The sequence below is a fragment of the Passer domesticus genome, chromosome 8 (genome assembly GCF_036417665.1).
Source record: "Passer domesticus isolate bPasDom1 chromosome 8, bPasDom1.hap1, whole genome shotgun sequence".
NCBI lineage: Eukaryota > Metazoa > Chordata > Aves > Passeriformes > Passeridae > Passer > Passer domesticus.
The window spans coordinates 54,881,412-54,896,939 of NC_087481.1; the positions used below are offsets into that span (position 1 = coordinate 54,881,412).

At 40.6% G+C, this 15,528-nt stretch overlaps 1 protein-coding gene across 2 annotated transcripts in view; it reads right to left on the reverse strand.

Annotated features, from left to right (window-relative positions):
- CPXM2 (carboxypeptidase X, M14 family member 2) overlaps positions 1-15,528 on the reverse strand; it is a 67,435-nt gene that overhangs the window by 33,160 nt on the left and 18,747 nt on the right. Inside the window, exons 1-3 of one of the 2 annotated variants that reach the window (XM_064431536.1) lie at positions 14,061-14,277; positions 12,262-12,371; positions 5,848-5,987 (exon numbers count right to left, since the gene is read on the reverse strand). In XM_064431536.1, coding sequence (XP_064287606.1) covers positions 5,848-5,987; positions 12,262-12,371; positions 14,061-14,193 — 383 coding nt within the window. In that variant the 5' untranslated portion in view covers positions 14,194-14,277. Of the gene's footprint in view, positions 1-5,847; positions 5,988-12,261; positions 12,372-14,060; positions 14,278-15,528 lie in introns of those variants that run through there. The other variant, XM_064431535.1, reaches the window with a different exon arrangement.

Sequence of the window (15,528 nt, forward strand, 5' to 3'; positions counted from 1 at the left end):
TAAACATTAGTATAACACATAACTGTGACATTATTATCTCAAGGGACTTTTCCTGCAATGAGTTCAGGTTGTTTTGTAACTCCCATCAATACACTTGATATGATTTCTATGGATTTGGAACGATTCACCCCATGAGGCTGACTTTGGGAAAGCTGTAATCATCTCTGCAGTCCTGTCACCCAGTCAGGGCAAATAACAGTTTGCACTGATTTAATGCACCAGAATTACTGGAGTCTGCACACAGCAGCTGCTTGTTTTGTTACATGATCTGGATAAAACATCGAGACATATCCCCTGCACTTGTTGAAGTTTCACCAGGGTGTGTTTTCACAGCCTCTGCGAGGGGACAGGAGGAACTGCTCTGAGAGTCAGAGCCAGCTTTGTCTGTTCTACTTGTGAGCTGGGCAGGGTTTAGGGTTTATTCTTCTCTGCTCTCACAAGCAGCACTGCACTGCTGAATTTCGACCCTTCATGTGTACAGTACAAAATTCTGCTCTCTTAGATTGTAGCAGCAGCTCAAAATACCTGTGAATATCCACTCCACTTTCCTGAATGCTACCCCAGTGTCACTGGAAGGATTATCACTGCTCCTTCTTCTGCTATTGTTGGAAGACTGAAGATGCTCATGTGATTACCTCTTCAGGAAGCCATGACCTTAGCACCAGGAATAGCTGAAAAGACCCTGGCAGTGCTGGACTTGATGATCTTAGAGGCATTTTCCAACCTTAATCATTCTGTGACTCTGATTTTTACTGCCTTGCAAGCAAGGAGGTTTCCCCCTTGCCACAGACACTGCCTAAAACCCAAATCTGAGTTTCTGAGAAACTGCCAGTGAGTGCAGCAATAAGTTGGAATGTGGGGCAGCACATTCATTTTGTGACTGAAGAGCAGAACGCTGTACCACCAAAATTAGAAACAAGCAGGCAAATTGCACTGACCTAAATTTATCCTCAACTGCATCTCTGGAAGGCACCCAGCTTGTTACAGACCTACAATTCCCTCAGGACAGATTGTCAAAAGGGGTGCTGGGGCATCATGGAGAGCTACACTGCACACAGGGAAGCCTGAGGTCGAGGGTGTATTACCAAAAAAATTGCAAAATCATTCCCCTATTCAATCACAAGGATCTTGTCTGTAGCAAAAGCATGATCAGACACAAAATCCAATCTGCTGGGTATTTATTATTCGCTATCCTTTCAGAGCAGCACAGGGAAATCAAAGTGCCACAGTACGGAGTGTGCAGTGGTGTCTACACCAGCTTCTGGTTAAAATGTTTCTTCAGCACTAATAAAAATAAGTGACCAGCTTGAAAGGGTGTCAGTTTAGAACCAGGCAATACACAAAAGTCATTCCTTCCAGCCAGCAGCACCACTGATTTGGTGTCTCCTCAAACCTTTTAAGAGCTATTGCAATTTTAGAAGACACAAGAAATAATTTCTACCCAAATCAGACTTGAAAATTTAAGATGTTTCCCCTACATTTTTTTTCCTAAAGACAAATAGCTTGCATAAAAGCAAAAAATCTTCAATATTTTTATGAAGCTGAAAGGTCTAACAGAGAACATGCTTGAAAGTAAGTCTATTTTGATTTTTCTCTAAAAATTCCCTAATTCTGCTGCAGAACTCCAACTTTCTGCACAGATCATTTCATCCATGCTTTTCCTTATTGTTGTCATTTTGTCATTCCATGGCGTGGAGTGATAGTTCACAATTTACCATGACTGAAAGGTTAATTTTTAGAAAATACATCTCACTCACTGCAACATTACATCCTCTCCTGAAAACCAAAACATCCTCTGCCTTCACACAGCCTGAAGCTTTATGTTACTGTCAGTACACACTGACTCTATTTTGACATGTGGGTTTTCTCTTGATACAAAAGATGATGCTGAATTATCAGAAGGGAGTTTGGTTTGTGGGAAACAAGTTTACTCTGTTTTGCAAATTCCTGACAAACTGCTAAGAGTGATTAATACTTTCTTTCCCTCTGTCAAGAGAGTGCATATTTTAAACTACCACATCATTGCTTTAAATCCCTGGCTCAATTCCGCAGTGATGCTTCCAGTGTCCCACTCCACAGCCTTGAACAGTTCTTTAAAGATATTTGGTTCCTAAAACTGGAATGTGTATTGGCAGCAATATGAAGAATTACATATATTATTATTTCATTTATTATTATACATATATTATTATTTAATAATTACTTATTATTAAGAATTGCATATTATTATTACAGATATTATTTCTCCCCCAAAGCAACAGATATCCTGCTCACTTTCAAGACACTGGATTTTATCCCTATTAACCAGCACTTGTAGCACTCCTGATTTTTGGATATCTTCAGTGTAAAAATCAAAAAGAAGTCCTGGTTCTTGCAGCTGGGCTCCACTTTTTCTGCAAAATTCATCATCTGCAGATCATCTGGATGATCTCAGCAGATTTGCCCATTTATGGTGGCAAAAGAACACTTTTCCGTGATTTCAGGTTTCCCAGGAATGACTGAGGTGCCTGAACAGCAGCAGCCCTCAAGCTGATGTGCTCGCTTTTACTGGTCAAAGGAAGGACTCCTCAAATCCAGGATTTCTGTTCAAAGCCTGTTTTCGCTTGTTTCAGGCTTAAAAAGGAGAGGAGAAAGATCTGATTCACAGAATTCACAGATGAGCAAAAAATTCGACTCAGAAGTGCTTTTCCTCAAAAAGGAAATGATGAAACAATCCAAGTATTCACTACAAACCAGGCTCAGTTTCTTTCTCTCCTGTCAGGTCATCTCTGTTTCCAAGAGCTGCTTCTGCAACTCATCCTCTTCCTCCTCCTCCTCTCCTGTCTCGAGCCTGGCATGGACCAGGGGAGCCACAATCCACCAGAGACACACAGGGAACAGCGGGAGAGGAAGGGCTGAGCAGAAGCAGCTCCTGCCAGTGCACAGCCAATGGAAACCCCAAGCATTTTTGTGCTCTTTGCATTGCATGAAGTGTAACCTTCAGTTCATCATTGCCCAGAATGCCCAAAAACCCCCAGTGAGCAAAGCTGAATGTGAGCAGATTGTGTCTGACTGGAGTGGTCATGAACAAAACCGAGCTCCAGGAGCCAGAGCTGCCCCAAAGGAGGAAAAGGATGAGTCCAGCAGCAGCAAAAGAGCTCTGGCAGCAGCATCACACACGGGGAGCAAAGGCCAGACTGCTGGGAGCTCAAGTGCTGCAGCTTTGCAGTGAAAGGCAAATTTGAGAGAGGATTCAGCAGGGTGTCCTTGCCTGCCTTCCCTGGCATTTTAAATGTCCTCATTAGATCAGCAGCAGGAAACTACAGGGACCAGGACAGGTACAAATCTGGTCTATGCACATCTTCCAGTGAAGTACAGTTTTTTCATTTTGTTAAAGATTCTTTTTATTGAACAAGAGTTGGTTTAGTGGTTCTATATCCCAGTGTAATGGAATCACAGAATGCTTTAGGTTGGAAGGGATCTTAAAGCCCATCCTGTTCCATCCCTGCCATTGCAGGGACACCTTCCACTGTCCCAGGCTGCTCCAAGCCCCAGTGTCCAACCTTGGATCTCCAGGGATCCAGGGGCAGCCACAGCTTCTCTGAACACCCTGTGCCAGGGCCTCCCACCCTCACAGGAAAGAATTTCTTCCTAATATCTAATATAAGCCAGCGCTCCTTCAGTGCCTTGATTTTTTATTTTTAAAATATAAAGCTGGGAAAGTCTCCAAGGCTTTGGACTAAATAAAAATCTTACCTCGGCTCCCCTGCTTGGCAGGTTTTCACTTCTAATAGAACACAGATCAGAGAGGTGTTTTTTTGGCTCTCATACCTACAATAAGATTATTCTCCAGCATATGTTTCCATCAGTCATGAAAGCACTCTCTTCTTGTTACACAGCCTCATAAAGCTGGGAAGGTGCCTCAGGTAACAGAAGGGCATCTTTTGGTACAAACTTTCCTATCACAAACAATCCTTTTTGATACCATCCCTGTCAGCAGCTGAGGGTCAGGGAAGGAAGCTGGTGAGTCTCCTTTGCTTTCTGAGGCAAACAGGCACAAAGGAACCTGCCCACCCCAAAACAACTCCCACCCCACTCCTCTTCTGTCCCTTACTGGGACTGTTTCTCCCCACTGTGATTTGGTGTTTATATGGTTCAAAAAAGAAAAAAAAAACAGCACCAGCACCAATCCTGCTCTTCCTGCAGACCCTCAGGGCTCTGCCCACCAATTCTTTATGGGGAGAGAGGCAAAACCAAAATTCCCTGCCCATGGCAGGGGAGTTGAAACTCAGTGATCTTTAAGGTCCATTCCAACCCAAACCTTTCTGTGATTTGGTGTTTCTACGGTTCAGAAAAACCTCAAAACCCCAAAATGACTGTGAATAGCAGCTATAAATAGAGTGTCAAGATCTGCTGTAAACTCCAAACAGAGCTGAACTAAAAATAGAAGCACGACAGGATGAAGCAGTGCAGCTCTGGCGTTGAGAGGAACAGCAATGTCAAGAGGATGAATAAAAAGAGTAAGGCTTTGCTACAGTAATTACCTACCTACCCCAGAAAAATGTGGAGTAAATATAGAAACCTTATTGCCAAATAAGCACCTACTCCCACAAGCACCTTAAAAGAAATTAAACAAAAAAAACCTCACAGAAAATTCAGCTGTTGAAAGGAAAATATTCTTTTTCTAAGATACAGTGGCATTTTTTCTGGTTTACATTCAATTACACATCACATTCATTTTCTAAAGGAGAGTTCTGACAGAATGGATCTCTCAGAGTGGTTGTGCATCTCCCGCACACTTGTGCAAAAGGTCCAGCAGCACAAGTGCAATTATCTGCTCACATAAAGCTGTGAGACTCAGTGTCAAATTGAAAGGCCGAACAAAGATGTAAAGAGCAGGAAAAAATCCCAAATCCTCAACTCCTGTTCCTGCATCCCTCATATACACTCCACAACAGTCACAGAGGAGTAAATGCAGACAAATCTGGTCAAAACACTTATTTCTCAGTGCCATGAGACATTTTTGAGCGCAAGCAGTGGCAAGAAAGCTCAATAATATTATATTTTTATATATATACCGTGTATATATATGCATAATTATATACAGATAGTAATTAAGTAATATTTTAAATAAAATTAATTATAAATAGATATAAATAATATATTCACATATATAATATATATGTAAATATATATCTATATATATATATAGAGAGAGAGAGTACTATAAAGTCTGTTTTACCTGCTTACATAAAAATCATGTTATTTTGGAATTACAGTAATTACTTGGTGATTACCTAGGGATTAAGACATCCCAAAAAGGCATGGTTATTTAAAACTAAATTTAAAAGATGCACAAAACTATAACTGGAGCTAATCAAGTTAAATATTGGGCAAGAATGAGGAAGTTTAACAGAAGCAAATATGACAATGTGAGTGTAAAGGCCCAGATGTACATCATGTCTACAGAAGTTTGCCACCCTTAAACTTCTATTTTATGCCATCTATAATGACTTTTCTATTTGTACATATATATGTAAATATTTATTATTATTGTTTTATATATATTTATTCATATTTATATAATGACTTTGCCTTATATACAAAATATATATTTTACATATATAATATTATATTATATTTTAAATTTTTTATATATCTATATTTCTCTCTCTCTCTCTCTCTCTATATATATATAATGACTTTGCCTTATATATAATAACTGTTGCCCCATTCAATGACTTGATGTCTCACAGCATTTGGAAACAGATTTTCAATTTTTTTTTTCTTGAAGAACCAAAGCTCATCAGGACATGAACTCCTTGGTCAGAAAGCTCAGAGTCCCATGGAGAAAAGTCAGGTACTTACGACCAGAGGGAGTTCCTTCCCTGGGTGATGACTCCAGTGAATTTTGTCAGCCTTCGAGCATCTACTTCAATCCACTGGTAGGGGTCATTTCTTCCTGCACACCAAGCACCATCATAAAAATCATTTTCGTTAACACCTGCCTGAAAAGAAGGCAAAGCTGACCATAAATCAGAGCTAAGAAACTGAAGGTTTTCCATGGGGGAAAGAAAGGAACACATCATTCATCCCCCTCACTTCAAGACCCTCGAGGCCCTCACCAAAATATTTCCTTACTCAGGGCAGGAAATTCTGGGAAGTCCCTTTGAAAACTAAGAATGTTTACATATGAATTTAAGTCAGAAAATATAAACAGAGTTTCAGTCTGTTCTTGTGGCCCGATAGAGCCACAAACCCAGAGCCACATTCTTTATCCAGAACAAATTACCCACATGGTCTGCAGAGTTTGGAAAGTCCTAAAAAGCCAGCTCCAGCCCATTATGTAAATAATGGTCAGTGATTAGAAAAATCTTCTTTTCCCTGGAAGCAGCAAAGCAGAGTGCTGGGCATAAAGAAACAGTAGCACTACTTCCCACCAGAACCAGAATTATTAATTTTCATAGCCAGGGTGGCAGAGGTTAAAAATTCAGAATTATCTGGCTGCTCCCCAGCTTGAGCACCAATCTGCATCCCAGTTTCTGCTGGGAAACCCACCACAAACAGCCTTCCCAGCATTTCAAACAAACAGCTGAAGGTATTTTGGGTAAGCTGTTTTCCAAATAAATCTGAACTAGAATTTAATGAAATATAACATCTGAAGCCTTCAGAGATTTATTTTCCATCTAAAGCCCAGGAAATGTTTGGCACCAAGCTGGATACTGCCATAAAGAGCCCAGAAGCTTTGCCATGTGGTCCTCTGAGGCTACGTGTATTTTTGTGGTATTTCATCTGTGGTTTATCATTGCCATCCATGTAATTCCAGGAATGGATATCATTAAATATTTCCCAAATGAAAATGAAGAGGTCTACAGAGTTTTTCTACCCAAATAGGTGGCTCTAACTCAGAGAGGATGCAGTGGTTAATCCCTTTTCCCAGTGTGGCATCTGAAGGAAGTGCTGCAAAACACAAGACACTGATTCAATTCCTAAAACTTCTCATTTTCTCATTTTCAGGTCTGAGATAAAGCAGCTTAAAAATTACGTGTTTTCCTACATCTACCAAAATTAAATTAAACTCCCTACTTCTATGCATTAGCTCTGATATTTTAAGGAGAAGTTTGTATAAAAGTCAAAGAAAAAAAAGCAGAGAAAAAGCCTGTTAACAATGAGAGATAAATTCTTCAGGGAGAACAAAACAATGGGAAAACATGAGAACACAAACATGGTCACTGACCTGAGTTATAACCCTTGGCAAGAAAAGGTTTCAATGCATTTTAAAGTAAGATGGAATTTGAAGTAGCCTGAGGCTTTAAAACCTTGCCAGGAAATGTTAAGATCTGCAGAGCACCTTGAACCAGCATCCTGCTAATCCCTTCACACTGGAAATTCCACCAGTTCCTGCAGAATAAGTGCCCCTAACTCCCAACCCCTGGTGCTTTTTAAGCTGAGGATATTTCCCACTGGTGTGATGCTCATCAGGGAATAAACCTCTCCTCCATAATGGAATGAGAAATGGAAAGCAGAGGAAAAAATATGGAAAAAGTGCTATTAAAATAAAAAACCTTCACACCCAAATTACATTCTTGAGTATCCATGGTTTCAACTGGGTTTAAATAAATTTCAGCTTAAGTTGCTTATAAAATATGGGAAGTTTTAGTTATCCACAGCTTAAAATACTCTGGCCTTAAATAGGGGCAAAGATACCATAAAAATAAAATAAAAAGAAGAAGAAAAGGAAAAAGAAGAAGAGGAAGAAGATCAAACCCTATATTGCTACTTCTCCCTGCTCTCTTATTTTCTGATATCAGCTTCTCTGAAGCTAAAAGAAAAGGTTTTTACTGGGTAAAAAGAAGCAGGTGTCTGTGTCTAATCAGCACAAAATACTATGTGAAAAACAGGAGTTTAATAATAATGAGAAGTTCGTCTTAGAAATGTTTCTGAAGGAAAATAAAATCAAGAAATTTATGCTACAATTTTTCTTCTCAAGCTTCAAGTCTAATTTTTTTTCTGAAGCTGCTTTATTTCCCTATGGCCACTTCAAAAAACTGTTTCTAGAAAATAAAAACTTATAGACTCAATCATTATTTAGTAATTAGATTTCCTATTAAATTTATTTGGGAAAATTATCATTCCTAGGAGATGGGTACAGTTATCACCAAGTATTCTAGCAAATAATACATGTCAAGATCTTTCCTCAGTAAGATCTTTACTTGAATTTTTAAAATCCATATTGAATTACTGGAAAAAGCAGATTCAAGTTATGCCATGGGTACTTAAATTGTCTTCATAAGAAGGAGACTGAAGCAGTTCATGAAAATTGGAAGCCAGGGATAAGTCTTTTTCCCTTCACAGAATATTCAAGAATAACTCCAAGTCTACCTCAGTTTTTGTTTCACTTGCAGCCAAATGCAAAAATATTTCTCAATATACAGTGTCTTATGAAAAAAAAACCCAAAAAAACCCAATCCAACCCTTTTGGACAGAGGAAAAGAGATTTTTTTTCTGTCACTCACAAATCAGTTATTCCCAAATGTGAAAGCTGAGAAATGTATTTCAGCTAAACCAAATGAGCTGCTTATTAGGTATCCAGAAAATAATATGAAAGTTATAAATTCCTTTACAAATACTATGACTTTGCATTTTAATTCATGTTTCTCTTCCAAATTAGATGTGTGCAAGAATAAAAACTTGTTCACAATATCAGTGTTATAAAAGCCTTCTATAATGAGGAGAAAGATGAGACTACCAAAATGTACTGAAATAAAGAGAGAAACTCCAGTCTTCTGCCACAAATCAGCTGGAGCAGCAGTAAAAATACACCAAATATCAAACCACCTCTGCTTAAATTCTTTTCCATTCCCAGCAGGATGATAAAAAAAAATCATTTTACCATAGGAAGTTTGGGAGGGGGAAAAAAAAAAAAAGCATTACTCATTACAGGTATTTATAGCAACCACTGCCAGTAGGGAAGAGCTAAAACACACAGGCTGCAAGTTAATCTTCAATAATTTTGTCTTTTCCCTGTGATTTGATAATGCAGCTTTTCAAAGGGAACAAAGATGTGGAATGACAACCATGGAACCATGGAATGGGTTGGGTTGGAAGGGACATTAAAGGCACCTTGCAGTGCCACCCCTGCCATGGCAGGGACACCTTTCCCTGTCCCAGGCTGCTCCAAGCCCTTTCCAGCCTGGCCTTGGAAATTTCCAGAGATCCAGGGGCAGCCACAGCTGCTCTGGGAAATCCATCCCAGCCCCTCCTCACCTTCACAGGGAACAATTCCTTCCCAAAATCCCATCCAGCCCTGCCCTCTGGCAGTGGGAGCCATTCCCTGTGTCCTGTCCCTCCATCCCTTATCCCAGTCCCTCTGCAGCTCTCCTGGAGCCCCTTCAGGCACAGGAAGGTCTCCTTTAGACACAAATGCCTGTGTTTGCAGACGTGGGATTGCTCTGGGTTTATTTGGTTTATTATTACTTGGGTAATCAGTATCTGGATTTCTTCAACCAGGAAAATTAGGAAGGGAAAGAAACATAGTTTGATAAATTATCCACTTTTAATTATCATATAAGTGACAAATACTAATGAATTTTATCCCCTAAGGCAGAGAGCCTCAATTAATATTATTTTATGCCTTGATTTCTCTTGATGATGTTAAATTACACCTGGTTGTACCACTATTGCAGTTGGATCTCCAAAATATGGGGCTCTACGAATGTGGCTCGTGCCCTTGAGAAATCCCACCTTAATCCCCACATCCAGGCAGGACTGGGAGGAAAATCAGGGCCCACACAATTCAAGAGAAGCAGATCCTGCAAAGTCTTATCCAATTCTAAGCCTGTCCTTCTCTGGAATAAAGCACACAGCAACTGGTTCATTTCATGTGCTTCAGATAATCTAAACAGGAAAAACGAAATAACCAAAACAAACCCTGAAAGGCTTTGGAGAAACTTAATTATTCTGCAAATTCTCTGAGAATTGAGGCAGTGCCAGTTACCTGGGGAGAGCCCTGAGCTTCTCAGCTGACTTTGCATCAGATGATGAGTTTGGGCAGAGAGAGGATTTTGTATTATTCTGGGGGGGAGCACCACAGTCCCACAAACATCGTGACAGCTCCGTGGTGAAATCCAGATCACTGGACAGGGGCAGCAGCCCATAAAACTGCTTGTCACCATCCCCACAGCACAACATGTTCACGGAATTCCAGTGGCACAGCAGTGTCTCTGAGCTGGCCAAGTGTTTTCCTTCATGAACAGCAGGAAAACACAGCAGCTTCCACCCCAGTGCCTTCTGCCTTTCCCAGCACGCTGCAACCTCCTGTGCTGAGCAGCAAAGGGAAACCACCAGGGACCTCATTACCCACCTGGCACATCAGCCACCTGCAGCACCTGTCCCTGGTTAAAGCAAATTCCCTCTAAATATGAGTGAAATTCAGAAATCTTCACGTACTGCAACCCCAGTGACAGGGACCAGGTTTAGAAAAGTTTTAGTGCTATTCATTTTTAACTAAGCCCAAAGAAAACTGGTTTTAAAGAAAAATAAAGGCAAGCCTTTTTTTTTTTCTTTTTTTTTTTTTTTTACAGTGTAGTAATCCTATGTGGTGAGGGGGTTTAGGGAATTGCTGTATCTATAGCTTCAGTAGGGGTAAAAAAAAAATGGGTCTAATCCAAACTTTGGGAAATTTCAGGAAGAGCTGAGTGGCATTTTTCTTCTGCTTTGCTTCCCAGTAAAAGACTGTGCCCTTGGCTTCACTGGAGATTATATTTAGAGGAAACATCAGCCATTGGAAACACTCTATATATTATATATATATTATATATTTACTTATCACCTTTCTATTTATTTTAACACACTACTGGTGATGACAGGACTGGATAGACTCCTCGTCTAAACCAGTGTGGTCTTGTGTTTAAATAAATTGAACTTCAACAGCAGCATGAAAATAAGTAGCCAGAACCAACAGAGAACTCGGAGGTTTGCATCACAGTCCTTGGTTTTATGCCATTATATAAACAGGATTGTAATAAAATAACTAAGCACTCCTCTAGAACCCCCCTGAATATCATCTGCATTCCATTTCTGTGATCATGAGGGGTTTTTTCCTAGCAGAAATATCAAGTAAAGAAGCAAACTGCCTCAGTGGGCTCTCCCAAGACAAAAAATATGAAGGCTGCAGGTGAGATCTCACCCTGCACACAAGCCCATGGACCTGGATTGGAAAGGAAGGGCCCATTCCCACTCTGTGCTGGCTGCCTGCCACTTCCCCTTTGGAGCTGCCTTTTCCAAAGTGTATCCTCAGCTTTCTGACCAACTTTAATATGTCAAAACAAACACTGAAAAAAAAATTAGGAGGGGTATGCATTTCCCCAGAGAGAAGTTCAGAGAGGTATTTGTGCAGGGCCACAGTGGTTTAAAAATTGGTTAAAAAATAAAAAATGGATTGGTTAAAATCAACCCCCCTCCAGAGTGAGCCACATGGAATGTGGCACTGCTGATTAGAGCTCACCCCTCCTGCTCCCAGCCTTAGCCCCCTAAGCACCAAACCCCTTCAGCTGGGGAGAAACACAAAGGAGGGGTCTAAAATGAAAGATAAATTAAATAAACTTAAGAGATCTTTCACTGTTGGCTCAGCGCTGATATCCTGTTTATGACCTTAAGTGTTGTGCTTTATCATGTAAAGTAACAATTTCAGTCTGGACAGAATGTAATTCAGAGAACAGCCTTAAAAATTAAGTGGGAAACAGAAACATGAGAAATGGGACAATGGCATTTGGTCCTGCAAAGCACCTAAACTCATTTTTAATCTGAAACAAAAGAAGCTAAACAGGATTGTGTGCTAGAGAGTTCTGAAGTGAAGCATTTTTTGGATGGTATAATCACTGCTTCTGAAAAAAACTGCCTTAGGGAAAGGGTTTCACTTGAAACCACACTTTCAATTAACCACCGTCATTAACTACAGGCAGACAACAAAGGCAAAAAGCAACTTGCTGTGAGAGCTTCCTTGCAGGCTGGCTGTGAAGGGAGCAGGGAAGGGAGCTGCCTCCACCTCTGCTTGCTCAGAGCCAGGATCTGCACTCCAAGCCTGGAGATTTTCCCAACTAGCCCACGAACCCAAAGGTTATCCATCAACCTTTCCTCCCTCCTCCAACCCCAGTGTTTCCCCTTCATTTGAATTACATGAGCTGACAAAGCAGTCAGAACCAATAAGTATCCACTGGTTCTCTTTATTCAGCAGCACAACCTGGAGCCATTCTCCCACTTAGGAGAAAAAATTGATGTTACCTGAATATTGAGCCTTCCTCGGTGGGCCCCGAGGCCGTAGCGCTTTGCTGTGGAGGCATGGAGCTGGAAGTCAGTAATTTTTAATGTCTCCAGACCAAGTGGAGGGCAATCTACAAAACAAAAGATTGATTAAATTTTAATTAAACAGGGGGAAAAAAAAAGACCCCAACAAAACAACACAAAACAAACAAGTATTGAGAGTTTCTGGATTTCGGCAGTGCCAAGCTGGCAGGGTCCTCGCTGGGATAAAGGAGCAGGGCAGTGCTGAGGGCAATGAGGAATGGCAGCTCTCAGAAAATCAATGAGGCAATGCAGATTTACACCATTTGCAGGGGCTCAGATAGTTATTACTGCTTGCTCTGTTCTTCAGTTTTCACAGATATGCACAGTATTTCCTGTCAAGTGCTTTTCATGACTAAAACACCCTTTTTGTTTTTCTTTTTGGTGTTTTCTTATTCATCTCTTGCTTGGATTTTTCTCCCCTCCCTGTACTCATTCCAAGCTACTGTATGAAATTATGTTTCTAATTAAAATCTCTTCTGGAAACTTCACTCAGAGTTCCTCCCATTGCACAATAGCATCTGTTCCAGAGGTCTGGGAGCCCAGAGAGAGCTGAGCTCTGCAGAGGTGGTGCTTAAACACAAACAGAGCAATTTGGAACCAAGGACCATCTCCCTAAGCCCCAAACTCTGCACATCCTTGAGGACAGAAAAGCAAATGCCATTACTTCAGCAAAGCAGTGCTTGGAACTCTGGCTTTGGGAGATAAGAGGCTGGGAAAAATCTGTTTTGTGATTATCAGACAAATGTTTGGCTTTTTAATCACTCACCAAAATGTCACGAGGTTATCAAAGTATAAAATAATCATTTATGTTGGGAAAGCCCTTGAAAATCATCAATTCCAACCATTCCCTCAGCACTGCCATATTCACCACTATTGTCCCCAAGTGCCACATCCCTACCTCTGTTAAATCTCTCCAGGGATGGGGACTCTGCCCTGGACAGTGGAAATGGTTGTATTTAACTTTCAGGTTGTATTTAACTTTCAGGTGCAGATTTTTGCATTATTAGGCACAAACTGCCAATGTGTGAGATTTCCCAGCCTCCTCCTTAGTTCACAACAAACTAAAACCCTTCAGGAAAAATGTGACAGGCTGTCAATCCATGCTGCTGTTTCTTTGGTCATCCTTAGGAAGTTCTCACACAAATCCGGGGCCAAATGTCTCCTTCAAAAGTAGTAAAGACAAAAGGTATAAATTATTTTATTCTCTGAAGTACCAAGAGTGATCTTAGTGTTACATAAGAGCTGAAATGTAGACAGCTCCTCATTTCAAAGAGCTTTCAATTCAATTATCCAAAACAGAGAAGAAGCAGGATGTGTAATGAAAGGCAGAGTAAGGAATAGCTGGGAGGATTTTGGGTTGATTGTCTGATTGTTTTAATTTCATTTCCTTATAGAGTGTTGCATCTTTCATCATACTCCAAGTGGAAGAAGTCTCAGGCTCTGACAGATCTCTACTGGGAGTAAATTACATAGTTTGGAACTCCCTGCATTTTTTAACAAGTTCGGTCCTCAAGACAGGTTTGGAAATCAATCTCATGGTGCAATCCTGAGAATGCTTTGGCACTTTGGGGTATATTCCTCCATGAACAATCTCCCCAAATTCCCCAGAAGTTACCCAGAACTACCCATGCCAGGTCTGAGCTGAAAATAAAGGCGAATTGCAAAATAAAAGCAAGCTGGTTTTACATGCTCCGTTCATAAAATACCATTTAATTCAGTGTTTATTCTACTCCTACCAAAATCAAGGGGAGATCTACAGGTACTGTGGGAGTTATAAAATAAAAGGTGAAAAGTCTGTGTTTCACATCTTGTTCTCTGCTGCCAAAATGCAGCAAAGGTTCCTGGAGCTACCCTAGGTGTCACACACATCCCTGCTCCATGGGATGCACAGGCACAATCCCAATCTGTTGGAGCCCTGGTGCTGAGAGTTTCAGACTTTCTGTGCTGCCAGGCACCAACCTCCAGGAGAACTCTGCGTTGATCTGAGGCTGTGGAGAAGCTTCCAAAATGGAATTATGGAACTGGGATTGTGGGTGTGGAGTTTGGGTAGAAGTGTGTGATATCACAGGGTGGAAAACTTAGAGTGTAAGGGTTTAGAATACAGGAATATATATAAAGCAAGATGGAGGTTTTAGGGCCAAGGCTGGTCTTTCTTCACCTTCTTCTCCATGGGTTTGGATGGTTTTGTGTAATGGATAAAAAAGTCCACATTGTGGGCACGGGTGGTTGGTTATTGGGTTAAAAGTGAAAATAACTGAGGTGTCATTTCTTAATTGGACAGTTTATCCTTAAAAGGCCTTGTAGAGAGAGACACACATCTCCATTTTTAGTTTGTTAGAGTGAAGTGCTGTAGAACTCAGGGTTTGTGAGACTGTGACAGAGAGAAGAATTAACATCTGAGTCCCAACAAGAAATACCCTCTTGCACATTTAATCCTGACCCTAGCAGAAAAAAGAAGCAAAGAATCCACATCTACCCACCACTGCCCTCAGCTGTGCAAAACCCCATTTTGATGAAACCTGTAGGAAATGCACTATTTTTGAGCCTGGCAGTTGCCTGTCAGAGCAGTTCAGTGACATTCACCTGCCCATATAAGTAGGAGAAGTGGGTTTAGTTTTATTCAGAGAAATGTTATTAATTCATTATAAAACTGCAGAATTCCTGAGTTGCCTGTGGATTTAGGCTGCAAGATGGGTATTTCCAGGCTGAAAAAAATTCCCAGAGTGTTCTGGTGTTTATCTCTGCTTCTAGAGAAATTGAAGCTTAATAATAAATGTTCATATGGATCTCAGAGAAAGGTGCTTGACTGCTCTTCACTTTTCTAGGATGAATTACTTGTGTTGTCTGTGGATATATCAGATTACCAGGCCTGTATTAGGAAATGCTCAATTTAGCAGGAGCTGTCAATAAAACCAAGACTGGGCTGTGTGGGCAGACAGGGACTACACGAGGCAGAACAGGTAACTCTGATGAAAACCCTGCAATGCTCCCAACACTCCCTTCCCAACCTGCTCAAGCATTATCATATTCCAAGTGAAATCATAAAGATCTTTACCATCCATTCAATAGTATCCTGCAATTTATTTTTACAGTTATCCATACAAATTAATGGGAGAGCACCTGCTTTCTCTAGACTTCAAGCTGTGACTTCACTAACTAACCAAATCAATTGTTTTTATGTTGATAAGAAAAAAACATGAATAT